Source organism: Homalodisca vitripennis, unplaced genomic scaffold (assembly GCF_021130785.1).
Source record: "Homalodisca vitripennis isolate AUS2020 unplaced genomic scaffold, UT_GWSS_2.1 ScUCBcl_4339;HRSCAF=10465, whole genome shotgun sequence".
Taxonomy (NCBI): domain Eukaryota; kingdom Metazoa; phylum Arthropoda; class Insecta; order Hemiptera; family Cicadellidae; genus Homalodisca; species Homalodisca vitripennis.
In genome coordinates this window covers 1-21867 of record NW_025780454.1, presented here as the reverse complement: position 1 = coordinate 21867, position 21867 = coordinate 1, and the positions used below count along the sequence as shown (strand labels likewise).

General features: G+C 34.1%; 1 protein-coding gene across 1 annotated transcript; it reads left to right on the top strand.

Moving 5' to 3' along the window:
* Window positions 1–4142: 4142 nt before the first annotated feature.
* LOC124372911 (golgin-84-like) lies at window positions 4143–20885 on the top strand (the record flags this gene model as incomplete). The annotated part of the gene is made up of 8 exons (XM_046831321.1): window positions 4143–4293; window positions 8586–8745; window positions 10202–10340; window positions 11252–11396; window positions 14920–15055; window positions 18114–18217; window positions 19759–19813; window positions 20690–20885. Coding segments are annotated over exons 2-8 (933 nt in total), but the record flags the coding sequence as incomplete, so codon positions are not given.
* Window positions 20886–21867: the final 982 nt, after the last annotated feature.

Here is a 21867-nt window from a genome sequence, read left to right as displayed (position 1 = left end):
TCTAAAATTTTGTATCCTTTTTCTACAGCCTTTCTCATTTCCTGCATTGTCCATGTCCCTGTCAATGCTCTTTCTTCGGTGCTATGATTACAGTCCGTGTTTAGCATTTCTAGACCACATGTACGGCATAAAACAAACATTAATTTACCATTCATACGTGTAGGGAGGACGGGGTGGTACAAATTTAGCGGAGGCGATACTTTACATTTTAGGAGTCCTTCGGCCTCCATGCCTCTTTCTCTACACTCCTTGTCACCTACAAAGATTTTTGGATGGGATAAAACATAAGGCAAAAACTTATTGACAAACGGGTACAAGGAGCAAACGTCTACATACTGAATTGTTTCCCCGTCCTCGCACTTGTGGAAGGTTTTAGCATTACCTGTCCTTCCCCCGAAGAAGGCATCTCTGGGATTGAGTGGGAGTGTGTTTAGAATGGGGAGAGAATTTAGATAATCCAATTTTTGTTCTTTCTTTATTTTATTGAATTCACACTCCCACATTTCAATAACTTCGTATCCGGAATTTTGGAGTTTATCTATTTTGGATTTGGTTCTCTCGAACCTTAAGTGCAGGGAGTCTGAGGGATCATCGGGCAAGGATGCTTCCCTATCGTATCTGAAACATTTTGGGCACCCATGGAAATAACAGCCCTGAAATTCGTATACGCGCTCCCCGTCAAAACCGTCTACTTTCATACCGTCAATTTTTACTTCTCTTTCCCGTCCTGCGTGTTGGATCCTAATACCGCGTTGGTCTTCCTCCCAAGTAAGCCATTGTAAAGCAATAGGCGATTGGTTATCAACCATACGGTATCCGTTCTTTGGGACTAGACCAATAGTGTTGGCTTTGAGAAAATTCCGTCTAAAAACCAAATTACAGGCGCTGGCTATGGTGACGGCTTCCATGAACGGGTCTACGTTACATTCTTTCAAAAACATGTTTCTAAACTTAATACACGCTTGCGCCAGTATCTCCACATCGGAGATACAGTACTCGACCAACTCTTTTTGAAAGTCAAAAACTACATTGTGTTTAAGTTGATCGTTGTGCCAATTTTCAAAATCTTTGTAAGACTTCTCAAACATTGATTCAGGGCAATAGTACTCCTTGGGTGGTATGGGGCCTACATAATTTTGGTTTGCCAAAGTGTTGAAAAGATGAGGGAAGTAACCCTTCTTCTTCTCCGGGGGGAGATCAAAGGCTTTGGGTAGTGCAGAGAGGGCCATGGGGAAATAATTTAGCGAATCGATAAATCTGACGTTATCTAATTCCATAAGAATGACTTTAGTGCCACGCATAATTAGCTCTGGAGTGAATTTTGATTGTTCGAGAACGTACTTTAACAGAAATTGAAAGTCGAAACCCTGACCGTTATGAGCCATTACACATACGTTTTTGAATTTTTTTCTCTCCTCCATTACGTAATCCATGAATCTTACTACAGGGTCTTGTCTAAACACACGAGTGCGGGAGGTACAATTTTGGCAATTTTCCCCACCAATGCATTTCCAACAAAATTGTTGAGAAACACAAAGGTTAACTTTATGAACTCTAGATTCTTCCGTTAAAATTTCATCTTGACGGGTCTCTAAATCAAAGAAAATGAAAAGAAAGTCTTTGGTTTTGGGTTTTCCTGTGTCGACCCGCATGTAGCACTGGTGGTTTGGGGCCATGAACTCGTTACAGATTTTACAAAACACTTCCCCGCACACGTGTTTTGACTTACGATTGTTCAAAAACACAAGTCTTTGGCACTGTAAGCATTTTTTTACCGACTTACAACGTTCACTCTTGTGGGCCGCGAAACAAATCTGATTTTTCATGGTCATGTTACAGTCAGGGCACAAAATTCCCCCATGCTCCTCTTTACAAGGCGGAGAAACGGATTGACATGCAGGACAGATATTTGAACACCTATGTACACCTTTGTGGTCGTAAGGGACATGGCATGCTTCACAATAGAAATGGCACGCAAAAGCTGCAGTTAGGCTAGTTATTACATTATAATGGTTTTCGTGATACAACAAGTTAATTTTGTACAAAGCACTTTCATTATTACCATTAAAATACACTTCTCGGCCTTTACTGTTGTAGTTATAAACTGTAATATTATATTTTTTGAGGTGGTCTTGGAATTTATTAAGTTCGGGGACCCCCGCTCCCTCTTTCGGTATTTGGACCCCGGCTTTCGCCATCAATTTTTTCGCCTTTGTTGTTTGTCTCTGACATCTGTCTTTTTTTATCGATTCATACTCGGGATCTTTTTTAGCATTGGCCTTTGCTACCACTATAGCTCGGGGCAGACACAGACTATCGCTATTCTTAATGACTACGATACCTCTACGTGCTTTACATTCTTCTTTAAAGTTATTATAAAAACCTGGTCTTACTCTAGCACTACCTACAGGAAGATTAATTCTAGTACACTCTACTCTAAACGTATCAGCTGACTTTACGGAATCGGCATTACTTTGAATTATGCCACCAAAAATTTCGAATAAAACATCACTTTTGACTTGATGAGCCGGCCGAAACGCTACATAACCTGGCTCTTTGGTTTTCAAATTTAAACTGTGAAGTGTAAATCCCAGGTAGTCTGAATCTGAACAGTTTGATTTCATTTCATCGACTAATTTGGAAAATCCGGTTTTTATCCAGTCTATTTCACTTACGTTATCTGGTACTGTATTAAATTTGAAGGTGGTCTTGGTACCGTAAACTCTGTATCTTTTTACATACGTCTCGTATTTTCCTAGTACTTTTACAGGATCCAGTTCCATACGAGACTCTGGACCCACTTCAATAGGTTGAGATTCCATTGCAACAGTAATATATTAAAAAATAATATCTGGGTAACTAGGTAGGTAAGCACTGTCTTATTTATTTTATATTAGTAATTAGCGAGGTTTACTTGTCTTGATAATTTTACACAATGTTGTGCAATATCAAGGAACAGAGCGACATAGGTCTTACCTCTTTGACGTCCACCTCCAGACTGGCGAGACAGGGAAATCTCTGCCGCCTGTGTAGAACACCGACCAATCAGAGTGCTTGGCGGCTATTTTAGACCAATCAGAGACGCGCTTATTTTGACCAATAGGAAGTTTGCGGTTGCAGTCGTTACATGTCTGGTTTTTTTTTACAGGTAACCGCAAAGGACCCGGAGGCTGACCACAGTGACCACTGATTATGTAGCAATAAATAGCTTATCTTTACTGAGTCGTTTTATTTGAAATCCCCGCCGAGAAAAGTGAGGTTATGTTTACGTGGGCGCGGCCATAATGGTTTTTTTTTTTTTTGATCACGTGATACATGGGCGCAGCCATGTTGGAATTCCCTCCGTCCCTCGTTTCTCCCTCACCGGACCCAACAAATCACCGATTTTACCGAAAAAACACCGATTTTGACACCCAAAATCACCGATTTTACCGAAAAACAACAATTTTGACACCCAAAATCACCCCAAAACACTAGGATAAGAGTGTGAGGAGGGAATTTCTCCCGCGCATGAGGGAATTTCTCCCGCACATGTGGGAATTTCTCTCCCGCAGGGGGCGGAGCTTAGCCGCCATCTTGGATCACGTGACCCCCTCTCGACCAATCAGAGCCCTGTCCGCAAGGGGCGCAAGGTCTACTGTTGTTGACATTTTCTCTAAATAATTCTAATTTATCAAGCTCACATTATAAATTTTCTCTAAATAGTTCATTGCTTTGGCCTGTTTTGTCTTTTTTAATTTTGTTATTTATATAATACGTGTTAAACAATCAGTCACACCTGAAAACAATTACATGAATTTTAGCCTCAATATTTACATTAAATAACTTACGAGATAATATTATTCTAATATAATCATAACATTTCCCAACTAGATATTATATGTGTATTTTATATGCAGAATAGTAGTATTGCTCTATTGGAGGAATCACAAGGCTACAAAAATTGTAGATAAAAAGCTGTAGAATAAATAAATATATAAACATTCCTGTTTCGTTAGTGAAGACATTAGTTGTATAAGCTAAACGTACATGTTTGAAGAACATTTTTATTTCGTTTTGGAGGAATGAAAGGACATATTTTGTTCATGCTGTGGGAATTTAATTCTCCCTCCGTAGACACTGTTTTGACAGGGACGGTGAGTCTGCTTAGAGTTGACGTTGATGTTCAGTGAAGGGGTTATCTAATTTCTAAGATTTTGTGGTTTATTACAAAAATCAGCTTCAAAAGTTTCTAAAATAAGTTAAAATGCAATAATACATATCAAAAATAGAATGATCGAATACTCAGTACCGGTATGTTGTTATATATCGTTGGAATGTTATAATGATTAAAATAGTTAACACAAAAGGATCTGTATTGTTTAGTTTCTGTTTCCAGTCTCCTTCACAAGGAAGGTAAGAAATAATCAGCAGTAAACATACAGTTTTGGGCACCAGTTCTGCCATGCACTTAAATCTAGATTATTCAATTTTGCCACTTAACAATATCAAAAATATGCTCACATTAAAAATATGCACCAATTACAGAACTTAAGAAAAAATTTCTAGAAAAATAGCTTACAAAATTATTTTAATCCAATTTCATTGAGTATCTTGATTTCTTGAAATATCTGGTTGTTATTATTTTGGTATGGGGAAGTTAACCCTTTGAACCCCAGACCAAAATATTGATGGTGGAAAAAATGTACCAAAATCATTTGACCTAAGAACTACGGAGAATCCCCTGAGCAGAAACAGCTGTTTTGCATACTGTTTGTAAAAAATTAATACTTTTGCTATTTTTTATGCTATTTTCTTGTATTACACACCAAAATGTCCAGAATGAAATTTTATACACAGAAAAAGATTAGTCTGAAGTATAAAAAAATGTTTAACAGCATTAAAATAATTTTAAAATATAAGTTATGTATATAGATTTTTAGGCAAAAAAATTGATTTTAAGATTTTTTAATTAAACAATAAGAAATATTTTTACTATAGGCACCCACATTTTATTTTTCTAAATTTAGTTTTGTGTATGTACAAAAAAAATTATATTGATATCTCTAAAAATAAACTTTTTTTGAATTTTTATATAAAAGTATGCGACTTGTAAAAACCTCTAGGCGTACAACACAAAAATCACTGATATTACCTAAATAAATAAATTAGTAAATAAATAAATAAAAAAATTAGTATTTTAATAAAATACATATAAATATGTATTAATACTCATAAAATAAGTATTTTACGATTTCAAATAAATATGTATTAAACGCATATACCATGGCGACGAAATTACGTCGCCCGGGGATTCTCGCAACTTCATTGGCGACGATACATCGTCGCCGCGGGGATCTTCGCATATCTTCTCGGCGACGATATTTCGTCGCCTGGGGTTCAAAGGGTTAATGGCATGAGTTGATACTCATGGCAAGACTAATAAGCGACCTACACTTATTATTCAATAGTCATTATCAAATGATTTGGTATATTATCCAACTTTGATATTATATAATAATCGTACAACAAGAATGATTATACATGAACAACACATTAAAATAGAAAAATTACAACAGTAGCATTAAAAATAACAAAACCAACTTCGACCTTGACCACATGTTAGAAATGCTGGGTAGGGTCCAATAAGCGGTTTTTTATATCGAAGAATATAATCATCGATACCTAATATTCGCATATCGAATCATAGACTATCAATCGATATAAAAGTAATAACAATCATATGTTTTAAATTAAAATGTGAATTTAATGATGTAACAAATAACCTTTACCATTACCTTCTTTTTTGCATCTGAAGACGACCATGTTAGCTCCTCTGACAGTTACATTTGTTACCTTTCCACAAATATCACATAATGGATTCTTAGGTACTAACCCAACATTCTGAAGCCATAAAAAAACATGTTTTTATCGTCTTTTAAAGCAATTTCGTGAAGCTTCCTAAGATTGACAGCCATTTTTAATACACAATGTTACTTATGTGAAATTTAAAATATTACCTTAATTGTATTATTTAAAAGTGTTTACAGCTGTTCATATAGATTATTTAATAATAACAATAAGTTAATTGTTAAAAATAATTAATCAGTATCGATTGATTATATCGATGGTTATGATTAAGTAATATCGTTTGCCAATTTCGATATAAAAAACCGGGTCCGCTTATTGGACCCTACCCGAAATGCTTTACATTTAATACTTACAGCTTGTCCGGATAGCTGTGATCAACCGCTTTTGTGAAATGGAGGAAAGGATTCTTACCTGTCAGGCGCACTTCTGTGCAGTACAAACAATTACAAAGACAGTCTACCGGTATTCCACTCCTCAATTTCTATGACTGCTCGCTAAGAACATTCAATCTCACACTCATCGCTATTTTTGAAATCTCTAAAAATTAAATATTGCTTGTTGTTTATTGTAGACATTATTATAATTTATCAATACGTTGATTAAATAAATTGTAATATTGAATTATTAATTTGATAGAAACAATCAATACATTTCATAAAAACAATCAAATAATGAGTGTAGGCCACTTATTAAAGTCTATCCTCATTATTTAAATTTTAACGTATTTTGTCTCGTAATTTCATACATATTTGTCATAATTTACTGTATTTTGTCTATTGTTCTTGTATCATAAACCCTATCATGCAATATTGACATTTGTGTTGTATTGTTTACTAACAAATAAATGCTTTGATTTGTTTCTGCTCATCTTCATGTAAAAATATGTTAAATATAGGATTTAGGAACAACTACTTAAACAACCTTAAACTAAGATCGGTAATTGTGAAGTTAACAGCCGACCAGGCAAAATATGAGTTTTGTGCTATTAACATATTGCTATCATCCTCCTGAACAAAACAATACAAGGTTTCAATGGGTGGAAATAACAAATAACAAAGTTATATAACATTAAAAGTGGAACTACTTTTCTCACACAGAGTAATATTTCATTGTTCTTTGTGCGTCACATGGTCTTGTTATGATCGTAAGTCAACCTTCTATTGGTTGCTGCTGATGTCAGCCATTATGCCATCTTTGGATACGTAAAATAAGAATAACATTGAAATCGAGGGAATTTGACCCAAATAAAAGACATTTTTCTTACTTTAGACTTTCTAAGAATAAAAGTTTATATCAGCCTGACACAAGTGCCTTCGGCCATCAGCGGGATGGATAGTGACATACAAAGAACATCCTATGAGGTAGTATCTATCAGTAAAAAATAAAATTCTAAATTTCAGATCACGAATGTCTCTAACCATTACTGCTTTATAGGAAACACAATTTGGAAAAATCACAAATATTGTAAATTCACCTAACCATAACTTCCTACTATCTTGCAAGAAAAGTAATTCCACTTTAAATGTTCTAAATTCCATTATTTGTCATTTTAATACCCTAAAACCTTATATTGTTTAGTTAGTTTGGAAGGACAATAGCAATAGGTTAATAACACGAATCTCGTCTCCAGTGTAGTTAACCTAAAACTGAAAATAATACACACAGATTGAATCAAACTTTCAACAAACCAACCAATAGTATAAAAAACAAACATAAGTTTAATAAATAAGCAAAAATAATGTAACCATAACTTTGTATGTGCGTACTATGTACTTACATACCTCGTGGTAACTTCCGATCACAAAAAAATAGCTTTTCTTGATTTAAAAATTACACAACAAAACTTATAATCTCACTAGGAAAAAAAAAACACAATGACCAATTAAAAAGGAATAAATTAATTTCAAAATATTTTAACTGCTCACGTAATCCGCAATCAATCACGTAAAAGAACTTTCAAAACTAATTAACTGGAATAGAGTTAACAAGCCGCGATTGAGTAATACGAGTAGACACCATTGTTATATAGACTGAACGGACCAGTAGATTCTACAGAACTAAACTCTTTTTACTACAGAACACTCAGATAAGCTATCGGAAGCAGATAACTGAAAATCATAGATTACACAAATATAACCACTAATTTACATTTACAATTATTAAAAAACAAAGTTATTGGTGATTTCCAAACCCTAAAACCATATATAGTTTTGTTCAGGAGGATGAGCAGAATACGTCAATAAACTTGAAACTCATGATTTGCTGTGTGGACTGTTAATCCCATAGATACCCTGAAGAGATAATCTGAAGAGAAGGGAACAGATCTGTGAGTTTATAAGCGGGTAAATGTGACAGCCATTTTGGAATATTTTAAAACAACTAACTGGTGCTGATTTTAAATTTATTTCTTGGCTTGTGTTTATTTTATGTTGACAATTATCCTGATAATATTAATGCACTGGTAGCAATTTATCTTTGATGATGTTCACTGCATTTTTTTGTATCTTGTCAAAATAAATATAAAAAATCTCTTTGCAATCTCTTTTTTCAAATTATGCTAACTACTTCAGGAAATTGAAGCAAGTTAAACTAACATGACTATATGTACGTTTCTTGTGTTCATTCAACTTTTCAAGAATGAACTTTAAGGTTAGCCAATAAGTCCATAATTCTATGTAGTCTTAAGTCTTAAAATAGGTATTTTTAAATCTATGAACTATGTGTAAATATTTCAGAAATGTCATGGATATCTGGGTTTGCTGACAAGGCTGAGCAGTTATTGATAAAAATAGACCAAAATGCAGCTGACAAACTGCAGAAAAAGAAAACTGTAAAACCTTTGGAGGAAACAAGGTTAACTGAAGTTACTACTGATCCCAGCCCAGTCCTGAGAAGGTACTCAATATATTTAATACTGCCAAGTAAATTCTTACTTTTGGCTCAGCACATATAGAAATTTAAGAGGAATTTCCTGTTTAAAAAGTTAACACTTTCACACTTCCAAAGTTAGATTAATCAATATTAAACTCATACTACTTGGAAGTCAAACTGTTTATCTTAAAAGCAACTAAATTAGAAAATTAAGTTCTGTCGTAGCTCTTAAAAAAAGAAGAATTACTGAACATTTTACCTAAAAATTCATCTCCAGAAATGCTACTGTTATTTGTTTTGATTTGTTTTAGAAATGCTGTCCTTATTTTGGAATTATCCAGAGGCTACTATTTTTTTAATAGTTTTTCTTATCAAGGACCTAAAAACGTTTACATGATTATGAAAGAAGGAGGCCAGTCTGTCCCTATCTTTTATTTGTATGAGGCTATAGCACATACATATATATTATAAATATAAAAAGTTGAAGTTGACGTTTACGTTTACGAGCGCTTGAACTGGAATTTAGGTACTATTTCAAGGAATGTTTTTCTTTTTTGGCCAGAAGTGGAAGGTGGCGCCACCGAAGCCCGCACTGATGGCCAGTGGCATTTCTGATCAGTAATTTCCCAACCTCAGATCACGTGCCTGATCGTACAATGTGATCTGACGTTGGAAAAGTAGGACGATCTGGAACTTAGATCACGTGAGATCTCATAAAGGTCATCTTTAACTTTGGTACTACTAGTAACATATTTATGATAACCTAATCTATACCTACTTATATTGTGTAATAACAAGAATTAGATAGGGACAGAGAGGCCTACTTCTCGCCAACATCTCTTCCTTTTAGGAGGCAGAAAACAAGAAACCGATCGATTTAATGACATTTAATTTTCACAATAATTCAAATACAGTCTGTTCTTTCTAATAGTTTTTTAGATCCCCGGTATGAAAATTTGTTAAAAGAATTTTAGTGGCCTCCGGATAATACCAGAAGTACCATGATGTCAATATTTGAGGTCCCATTTCCACGTTAGTTTTCTAGATTTACTGTTTCAACTTAATTTTTTACTATTGAAATATAGTACAAAGTGAACATATATATTAGATGAATTCAGGTGTTGAAATGAGGAAATAAACTAAAAAATAGCCTAATTATTCAAAATATGAAACTAATCAAATAATGTAATCCTCTGCTGCAAACTGCTATTTGTGTTACACCATGTATTAACTACAATTCTTTCACTATTGAAATATATGAATGGTTGTCCTAAAATACAGCTTGGTAATACACAGAGTTTCTATGCCAGCTCCAGGTTAGATCAGTAAACACATGTTTTTCAATGTTTACCCCTAAAAGAAAATAGGGGTAAAACACATTGTTTACTTTACTTCATGAAAACATCAATGATTGTGATTTCCTAGAAGTGTCTAACTTACCCAACGATCAAACAAAAAGCAATTGGATTTCTTGTTGAAGGCACAAGTTAACACCGCCACCTACACCGGTGAAGAAGTCTCTGCCACTAGTCAAGTCAGCTCCTGTCATGGTCAATCAGTCTCAAGAGGAAGATAAACTTATTGAGTTCCTCAATGACAACTCCAAACCTGCCACTCAGGTAAGTAGGTAAATACTTGAATGAGTGGGAATACGTCGAGTAAATAATTAAATACTTAAATACAAGCCGGAAAATGTTACATACAACGGTTATTTTTTAAGTAAGAACCATTTTGTAATGGATCAAGGGAAACTTTATCTATGAACTTACATTGTATCACGAATAAATGATGAACATATTTATGTACTTCTCTATATATTCACCATGAACATTTAAACATTTTTCTAGTCGTGGCACCAGCTTTTAGATCCCATCATGAAAGAACTCTTGACTGTTAAACCAGTTAACTGTAACTGTTTCTTTCAACATGTCATCATTTTCCAAACACAATGTCCTTTAGGTTTCTGACTTTACCTCTATCACACTAACAACTTCTTGCAGGACAAAATTTTATTCACGGCTCAATTTTAAAATTTTGTTCTGTTTCATAAGTTTTGATATTTTAATTTACAATTATAGTGTTACTCATCACCATCCTTTTGATAGTGCTCCAAAAGGGAAAAGAATGTGCCATACGCTTTGCTTTATGCTCTTCCGTTAACCGTTTTGACACCCATCTTGCACACATTTTTTTGTAACGAAGTTTATCAGTAGCTATATTATAAACTACTGACCTTTAAACTTATGGAAATTTTTAATGAAGTTTGTCATGTATGTGTATGTTGTCCATTTTCATTATGAATTTGTTTGTGGTTATCACACACAATTCACAAGCAATTCAGTTGAGTAAACAAAATGAATGTCTCAAATGTTACTAACCAATGGAGAAACGGAACTGTAGTCTGCTCATAGGTTTCAGTTGAACTCTCCGCCTAACCACATATTTAGGTTAGTATTCTATCCATTCCGATGCAAATAAGTAAGAATAAAATTACTTTTCATTTTTGTATAGAACAACTCATGTTCACCAGACGGATGGAAGCAAAACTGACAATGCAGTTGAAGACAACAGCCAAGGTCAACTGGAGGCGGAGAAGCAGATGTTGAAGAACGAAGTGAGAGTGCTGAACAATGAGTTGTCTTTGCTGCTGCATCGAACACGAGCTGCTGAGAAAGGTAGGTGGCTGTGCTATTTCTTTTTGGCTTTGATGTAGCTAGATGGGGGATACCAAAAACATCCTTTTTCTAAACAATTTAAATTAATTTTTAAGTTATATTGTACTTTCCATCTATGTAACCAGCTTTTACAGGGGAATTGTGTACAGTTGTGGTTAGATATGAACAGTTGGCCACTGCTTTCTTCAAAACAGTAAACACATTACCTCTAGAAACACAAATTTTTGACAATATTTCACTCCTGTTGTATTCTTGCCTAATTTTTTCTCAATAGAGAAACATTCTGCTTTGTCTCTTATTAATTTTGTTATAGAAATCTTAAGTTTTAATGAAAGTACAAAGGATTTATGAAAACTTAGTTTATATAAAATTAGTAAAACATAATATGATGTGTTATGGAATGTCACAACTGTTTTTATTTGGGTAAGAAAATGACGCTTAGGACATCAGTACTATCGTACATAATATTTTTACAACTACATGTGAAAGGATTAACACATTCGCTGCATTGTTAAATTTGTTAATATCTTTTCATATTACGAACTGAGTCACAAACAACGACTCATGAAAATGGTGAACTTGGACATCTGATAGTTTTAATATGTCAGCACTAGAGCACTCTAGGAGAAATTGACGGAACTACTAGATTGTGTTCTATTAGGGAGTGCCAACATATACAGTGTTTACTTTTTAACTGTCATTCTGAGTCATCTGTGAAAACTGGTTATATTCAGTTAGGCCAATACTGAATTATTGAATAAACCTCAAAAACATGATAAATCTAAAGATCTTCCCCCTAAAATTGGTGCAATAGCGTAGAAGACAATGACTGCAGCTGAAATCTGCACACAAAAAAATGAAACAACTGTTTAAGTATGAGTAATGGGAGAACTCAGCACTAATTGCCGTACACAAGAAATAACTGTACAGCCAATATAGTTTGTATGGGGCCTGAGCCAATGGTGTCTCGTACTTAATGATACTCTTTATTGTGATAATTCTAAAATATACTCTCCACTTCAATTCCCAATTAAATTATTAAAAAACTTTTGAAAATATATGTTCTGAAAATATATTACGCTTGGTAAAATCAAGTGGAGTCTCAACTAAAATTGTACCATGTGTCACCGGAAAGTGTAGACTTATGCCGATGTGAATGTGGTAATAAATTAACAACATTTTGTTATTGAATATTTATATAATGGATGATAATGTATGTAAACATAGCTACATGAACTATTTAGTAATTGGATCAAGATTAATGATCACCAGAGCTGCGGGTACTGAGCGGGTTAAGTGTTCTATATGTAGGAGTTGAATGAGATTTAAAGGATTGTGGGGTAATTTACATCTTTTGTTAACACTTACAACAAAAGATGATATTTAATAGAATTGGAGCAGTATTAAAAAATTGGTACTCAAATTTAGCTTTGTTGGTTAACCCTTGGACCAAGCTAAAATTCTATGTGTAAAAAAGTGTTTTTTAAATATTTTGGTCCATGTTCCAAAAACTGTGTACCTACATGGATGTTGTATGCTTTTGGGAAAATAATCATCTCTATAATTATTTATTTCAAAGGTCTGGTTTTAGGTGTAATATTTTACCTATAATATATTGTACTAAAAAATAAATATTTGGCCTATACAAAATTATATATATATATATATATATATAAAATAAATTTTGTGTCTGAAAATTTAATTTTTATCATAAAAAAAACATTAAATTAAAAAAATATTGTAGACAGGATTTTAAATGTTGGTTTTACTTGAATTTTGTATAAAAGTACCGAAATTTTAAAGCTCTAGTTTTCGAATAAAAATAAAAATCTTTGAGTACATAATCCAATTAGATATATTTGTTAAAACGAACTTTGTACCATTATTACAGACAAAACATTACAGAGGTTTACAATTTTAATAATTAATTATCTATTTCAATCAATTTACACTATTCAGTGTACAGAATGTGCAAACATAAATTGTTATCTATTGTCTGACCTACTTAGAAAACAAAGCTGAAAACATATCTGCATGAATATGAGACTGCCTTTCAGATGAAATAAACACACTTTTATTCAGTTTTAGAACTTGAAACTACATACAGTATTTTAAAAACGGCCAGAATTCTTTGCAATAGGTCTATTTACATTTGTGTTTTGTCAGTCAAAAAGGATGGCAACCCTCTTTGCAATTTGTGCAGACTATTCTGGACTTCTTCCTGCTCTTCTTCCAAACAAACACCTTCAAAAATTATAATTATGAGTAAAGGGATACATAAGGAATACAAAAGTAATGTTGTTGTGACTTGTAAATCATGAATATATTACAAAAAAATGATAGAAGTCTACTGGTGATAGACCTCTCGACTCGTCTTTTTTGTGTATGTTAAAACCAGTGATAGATCCCATGGCTGGTCTTACTCGTGTAAGTTAAAACCAGCGATAGGTCGCATGGCGGTCCTTCTCGTGTAAGTTTGGACCGGTGATAAATGACATGGTTGGTCCTGAAAGATTTAAACAATATAATCACTTTATTTGGCCTATGTGCTATAATCTCCTCAGGGGGGTTCACTTCTGGCAGGTTTATATCTTCCAGTCAAACCCACACTGGGTACAGGAAAATTCAATGTGCTACTTAAATCTGGGCAACCTTATGGATGTCCAGGAGTGGCACATCGCTAACCGTAAATGTTGAGATTCTGGGGCGCAAAGGTAATTCAATAGATCTAGTCTATTGCGGGAGATGACTGTTGGAGTTCGTGGGGTTCTTTCCCTAAGAGTCAAAGGTTCTTGCCAGCCTAGAAATAAGGGTGTGCCACCCCCTGCCTGCTTTGACTAGAGAGCCTGGTTCAGAGCTGGCTTCTCCTTCTTCCGAAGAGACATGACTTGAGATTAGTGCTCTAAACTTTTTCTCACGAATCTCGACAGGAGGCGGCCCCTACCCCCAACCTTACCCATCCAAAATATCCTGTCACTCCTGAAGTAGTACAAAGGTCCTTTTAGGGCTAGGTGTAATTTTCTAAGCTTCTTGTCCTAAGAGCTATGAAAAAAAATTGCTATGATAATAAAAAACCATTACAACAGTCAAAGAACCTGACAGAAAAATGTAACAAAATGGTTATTGTACAGACTGAAAGACGGGCTGCCATTTGACCTTTTGATCCTAAAATTAACAGGGTTCTTCCTTCGATCAAGAGTAACGTGTGTTAAACAAGTTTCAGTTGTCTAGGACTTTTCCATCAAGAGTTATCGTACAGACAGATGTACAAGGGTCAAGTTTAAGAACGCCCTGTTGGGTATTTAATAATAATCATAATACTGTTTGGTTACATTGTGATTCGAGTGTTGATGACATTGCGGTAAGTTGATGCATTGACCGAGTTTCACCAATCATATAAGATCCAAATGTCACTAATTTGTAAATTTATAATCATATGGATAAATTATCTCTCTTGAATAGCATTGCGCTGACTTTGTTATCATTTTAACTATTATTTTATCCGTTAACAATGGAATTGCAGAAGCAGAGACTCTGAAAGCAGAACTCAGCAATGCAGAGACAGTTCGACTCAACCTGCAAGATGAGATGAAGGCTGTCATGTCCCAGCTGAGTTCTCTCCAACATCAACATCACACTCTGGTTGCGGACAAGAGACAGTAAGGTCCCAGAAAAACTTTTGAAATAATCTTAAAATATATTCCTTTATAGAATTATTGGTAAACGTTTATTTAGCCACTTCACAATATTTGCTGTTTTTTTCAATAGATAAATGCTCAAAAATTAAATTAAAATACGAAGCAGCAACTTGGTGCTGCCCTGCACTGATGTTGACAAACGAAAAACATCGCTTGAGATAGTACCGATCAGTAAACTGTAAAACTTCAAAAGGCTGATCTCTAATGCTTGGGAGCTAATAATGTTACAAACTCACCTAACCACGTTATTCTATGTAGCACGGTAATAGCCGATAATGAAGGTGCACAGAAAATTTTAATTCCCATTACAAAGTAAAAGGAAACATCATTTTTTCTATCCGTTCGGAATAGTAATAGTTGTATAATTTCAAGTGCACTCAAGACACAAACTTGTACATTGCATGTGTAGATAAACAACACTCACTAGTACCACAAGGGAAACAAAGACTATTTCTGTATATGATTACGCAATAAAAATCTAACCAATTAGCATAAGCAATGTCGAGACGCCCTAAGAAGCTGTGCAAATTAGTAACCAGGACTAAAAGAACAGGAAATAAACGAAGGAAAAACTATGAATAATCTTCACCATGGAGGTAGAAACTGTGGCTAAAATGATGGAAAACATAAAAAAGTACCAACAAACTTAAATTACTTTTAAATTCATTTGGTAGACCGCCTATTCTTTTTGCTAAAATTCTCATGTGAATGTTGACAACCCTGTTATCCCCTCCTCGTATAATTATAATTATCCCCCTTTAGTTTGTCATCCTCCCCATCAAAAAAACCCAATTCCTGTAGGCCCCGTAAATCGATAGATTAATTTTAAAATAATCTAAAATTAAAACAATTTAATAATTTCTGTGCAATTTATGGTGTGTGGTCACCTAAAAACTCTGTTAGAAATGAAAGAATTGTATTTTAAGTAAGTTTTAGATAACGTGGCTAAAGTAAACATTATTCGAATTATTCTGCCCAAACTTTTAAGTTTTCAATATTTTGGTCTCAATGTTGCATTTATTTCATGGTGTTCTGTCGTCAAGGTGTTCTTATAAAAGGGCATTTAAATTCTTATAAATGGTTTTTTTCTCTCTATAAAAAACAGCAAACCATTTGTGATAGACACCTAGCTTTATTCTGTTCTGCATTTTTCATGTGTACCTTTCTATTGTATTTTACAGTACAAATATGTTTTTGAAAATTAAAAAGTTTGTGAAATTACAAGTATTTTTAAAAGTATATTTTAAATAGAAATTGTTGTTTCTTCCCATCGTTCAATAATTAAAAAAAAAACCAGAATTGTCTTTTGCATTTTGGTTTCTTAAAACATTTTTTTGTTTTTAAAGATAGAGGGAACAAAAATGTATGTTAAATTATTGGATAGTGCTAGTGGTGTACCCAGGACTTAAATTTTGGGGGCCTTACGAAATATCTCATATTCTAGGCGGTGTTACAGAGAAGGGTGGATTGAAATCTCTTATTTTTTTTATAATTTAATAATTTAGATATTTAACCCTTTAACTGCCATAAACGTATAACACGTTCATTATGCTTAGCTCATGGCATGCCATTGAATCGGGTCAAAGTAAATAAATATATTTTTCCGTTATTTTAGAAGTGTTTTAACTCATATCAAAACAACACATTTTACATCTATTGTTACTAAACAGTAATTAGAGAAGTATTTCACTTTTTAAATATGTTATGTGAATTAATACTATCAGTAAATTGAAGTACAATAATTCAATTATCAAAACGTCCTGGATATATGTTGTGCTTTTTATTTATTTTAAAATCAAATATATATTTACAATCATCATTTTAGCTTTTTCTTTCTCAATAGTTTTTGAGTTTGTAAACAGTGCAAAAAATTTTAAGTAGAGACACTGACAAATGTCTGTTAACATGAGCTTTTAACATGGTTGCAATTTTTCACTGTTTTTTTTGTAACGACTCTAACTAATCAAGCTGTATGTCAAAGTTGTTTTAAACATGAAAGTAGTGATGAAGGCAGAAAGCAGACCATATTGCTCAGGGTGTTTGCAGGATTAACCCTTTGCACTCGAAAGGACAGCAGCGCTGGCCACACCAAGGTTGCAGACAGCTCGCGTTAATTATGCTGTAGTTTGTTCTTGCAACTCATACGGCCAGTACTGATGGCCGCGCTACTTTCATTGACAGCTCGCTGGCCATATTTGTAGTTTGCCTCTCCAGATCAGAATTATTTTTCAATATTCTCTGCATTATTTGCATGGGAATTTAAAATATTTAAAGAAGAAATAAAAACTAATTTAAAAGTTTATCTTTAATGAATCTTTCTAATACAAAAATAAACATATATTTGGGAAATTTAACTTTTATTCGTATATTCTTAACAAAGATATGTTAATAAAATGTTATAAAGTAGGCATTTACAGGTTATGTTATACTCAGACATAAAACTATTTTTACATTTTTTTACGGAATTAATTTTAAAAAATACATACCTATGTGTAGTCAAGAATAGTTAGCACACATTCTATTCTAGTAAAATTGTCTAGGTTTCTATCACTTTAATGTATAGGCCCACTACGCATCATTTCTCTTATTTGCACAGTCAATGTTTAGATAAGAATTATAGGTTAATTTAAAATTTACTGTTTTACCTAGGAATTACTTTAAAAACAACTCCTCAATAGGTTTCAGTACTCACCATTTATTAGAAAACAAAGAGACTAGTAGAAAATAACTGCTGTTGAGTGGCTAGTGGTGCTGGCCTTACGAGCTATGTAACGTTTTATATCGTGGCCAGTACAGCTGGACATATGAATCTGAGATAACATTATGGCGAAAATTAATCCGTGCTTCTGACAAAATGGCAGCGGCCAGTAAAAAATCTGGTTATACGAGCTCCAAGGACAAATTATAAATACTGGCCTCCGAGTGTATAGGGTTATGATGCAGGGTTTTTTTAAAATGTGGATTAAAATTCTTTTAAATGTGGATTTTATCAAACAAGAGAATAATGTCCTCTGTGCAGGCTAGAGGAGCAGAGAGAGACTGTGACGGGGGAGGAGAACAGGTGCAAGTGCTGCAGGAACAGATCCGACAACTGCAAGACCAGAACAACTCTCTTACTGAGAGGTAAGTAATACTATCATGGGTTTCCTTGTTGTACTTTGCTTTGATAAGTGCTTGTTAATTCAACGTTTACTTAATCATTAAGTTGTACCAAGAAATTGGATTCATTTTTTGATGTGTCTTTTTTCTTAATCTTCTCCAAGTCTTCCACGATGACTTAGTAAATTCTATTTGATTCAGCCATCTTGAAAGGATAATAGAATTTTTGAGATTCTCATCTTTATAAATGTTTTAAAAGTAGAACCCTACGAGTTGAGGATTGAGAAGTGTCCAGTCTTCCACCTTCCCTTGTGAGTGTGACATGTCTTGTGTAGTACTCTTTGTTCTGTGAAGTGACATCGCTTGTGTTTTACTCTCACCAGTCCTGACTTTAAGCTGTTGCACTAGTCGGATGTACACTTGGGTTTTTTATATACAGCAATATTTTTTGTCAAAATATATTTAGCGTCTGATAAGTTCTTCACCAGACTTATTAGTTTTAAGTTTTTTTCTAACGTTATATCGTAGGGTTTGTTTACACTTGAGGAAGAAGGTAGATTTAAATCTTCAAAATGTAGTGTTTTATTTGTATAACATATAACGACGACAAAGGTCTAAAATAATATTATCCATTCAAATCATCCATCGTCGATAGCAAACTTTAGCCGTCTTGTCTTATTTTATTAATGATCAGTTTACCAAGGAACGGACTTTTTGTTTTTGACTGGCAAAAGAATTTTCAACAAGTACAGCTGTGGATTTGGGGGAGTTGAGATATAAGTTGACAGTTAAATCCAGGGATAAGTTCATCTGTTGATAAAAGCATTATCCGTATCTGTCTTATAAAGATTCACAGTGACAGCTGAACTTCCATCAGACAGAGTTGGCCACTGATTGGCATAGAAAATATATCCATGAAATGTAGTAGTGAAGTTTATGTCATGCTACATCAAATACCAAATGCAACTCAAATTGGCCATCAGACTTTGGACATATTGGAATAGAGTTATTTGTGTGAACATTAACATAATGTTCAATACTGTAGTACGAGACATGTCATTGCAAGCCCAGGTCATGGCAAATGAACTGTTGACTTAGGCTTGAAATATCCTGTTCAAACCTTGCATGAGAATAGAAGATTAGTTTCTTGTGATAACACTAGTAATTATGAATTGAGATCTCTTTACATTAATAATAATAAATAAAGCAAAACGGCCAGGCTCATACAACAGCAATCCAGCAATTCTGGTCCAACTGCTTCAAGAGAGTCACTCTCTACCGTATACAACCATTGTCCTTCTTTTATATAAAAAGAATATATTCTTTATGTTAATACGACGGATGGACAGGAAGTAACAGACGTTTTAAAATAAAAAATTTACAAAGAGAAAATAAAAATGTTTTATTTAAATTTTGAAGGTAAACTTTTATTGTATTTTTTCGACATAATCGCCATTTAAAATTGGACATTATCATAACGTGGTACAAGTTTTTTCAATACCATCTCTGTACAAATCTGCCACCTGTGAGTTCAATCACTGGTTTACACCGACATGCAGTTTCAGTGTCAGTGTCAAATCATTGCGTAGCGAGTCACGTCTTCGTCACTGGGAACATGTGGTAGGGTAGTCGCCTGGGGCCATATCCAGGCTGTACGGCAGATGATTGAAAACTTCCCCATCCAAAACTATCTTGGATATAATTGGTCATGAGTACTTGAGCGTTGTCATGGAGAAACAAAGCTTTTTTATGTATATAAATTACAATTGGTTTGTGATTTTTGACAAACAAAAACCTTATTACAAATCGATTTTCATAACTGGCGGATTTTTCAATTTCAGCACTCATTTCAACACTCCACTGTATACTAAGTACGGTAGGCACGATGCACAATCTACCACGGATGGTTGTGTGTAGGAACACTCTGCCGTGTAATGTCAAAATGTCTATTACTTTCTGGACAGCCCCTCATAAATTCAATAAATGTAACAACTGACAAAATATCAGAAGCAAGGCTTGGATAGTACAGGCACATAATGTGGAGGCCCGATATTTACGTGGTGAAGACCTCAACTACCTAGATGAAAAATGTTCATAAAGACATCAAAAGCCTCCAACCTGAAGACATTGAATTGAGAACAGCAAATTATATGGTGCCACTTGATAAGGAAAGCTCTTCTTGTGTAATGAAATAAGGCGAGGTAAAGAAGAAGAAATGTAACAACTGAAAATTTGTTTCAAAGTTATCCTGTTATCTGATGTTTTTTTCTTTCAATACTGGAATATTTTCCAGTAAGTGGATCTGGTAATATATTGGGACTGGCCTTACACACAAAATGTTGTTCACTAGATGTATATGAAATTTCCTATTTCGAAATGTACAAAAATCCCAAATTGGAAGTTACTTATAACATAAGCAATGTCATTATTATTTATAATCTTTGCTTTGGGTTCATTTAAGACGTGTTGAAAAGTGGAATTTCTCCGATGTTGCAGCCTGCAGGCTCAGGAGCGACAGTGTGGAAGAGTGGAGTCAGCGAGGCAGCAGCAACAGCTGGAGTGTGACTCGTTGACTCAGCAGCTGACGCAGTTGCGCGCAGAGTTGGACCAATACCGAGCGAGAGCTCAGCGCACTCTCAACGACAAGGAGGCTCTCATCAGCCAACTCCGGGCCAGCAACTCAGATGCTTCTGTTTGAGAGCAGCTTTCAGACAGAACTTGGCCCAGCTAAGGTCAGTGTTATAGAGTTATATCAAACGATGCAATCACTATACATTTTGTTTGTACCTTTTCGCCTTTTCAACTTGATGTTACTACGGTGTTTGAAACTGTTCAGTAAAAATACCTTTTTCGTTAATTCATCACTTTTTATACTTTCCAGAAATTGTCTATCCTTTAAAAGGAAATAAAAAATAGTTTTATAACGGGGCTGACAAGTAATGCCTCCAGCCATCATGCAGCACTGATGATAATGAACGAAATAAAACATCCCTCGAGATAGTACTGATCAATAAAGTATAAAATTTCAAAAAGCTGATCACTAATGCTTGAGAACTAAAAATATTACAAATTCAACAAATCATATTATTATGTTTAATAGAGCAATAGTTGCTACTGTAGGAGAACACAAAACAAATTAAAATTCCCATAATGATTGCGAGTAACCACCAAGCGATCGTTCTCGGTAAGCGATAAGATAAGGATTACAGGAATTCTAGACATCAATGAAATATGAGATGTGGACGTTTAAAAAATTTGTGAAATAACTTAATCACAACATTTAGAACGCAAACCAATACTTAAAACTATTATTTTTGTGAGGCCTTTTGATAGCAAGGCTATCTTCATCAGACAACATCACAAAAAGTGATATATATGTTTTTAAAAAGCTAAAAAGAAACATGACAAAAAGTCAAAACAACACTTTCATCCATTAACGACAAAAAAAACACAAATTGGTTTAGCACTACATGGACAAATCTATCAAAGGGATGTACAAAAATCATTAAAAAAAAACATACAAACAAAAACGTCCCTTATAAAATAAGTAAACAAAAATAAAAGTTTTCGGTAATGGTTTGTGTTCTAAGTTTAGTGATTGAGATAATAGTAGCCCATACAAGCTCCATCTTCAACATTTGTGTAATAGTTATATAAGTGAGTTAACATCTATT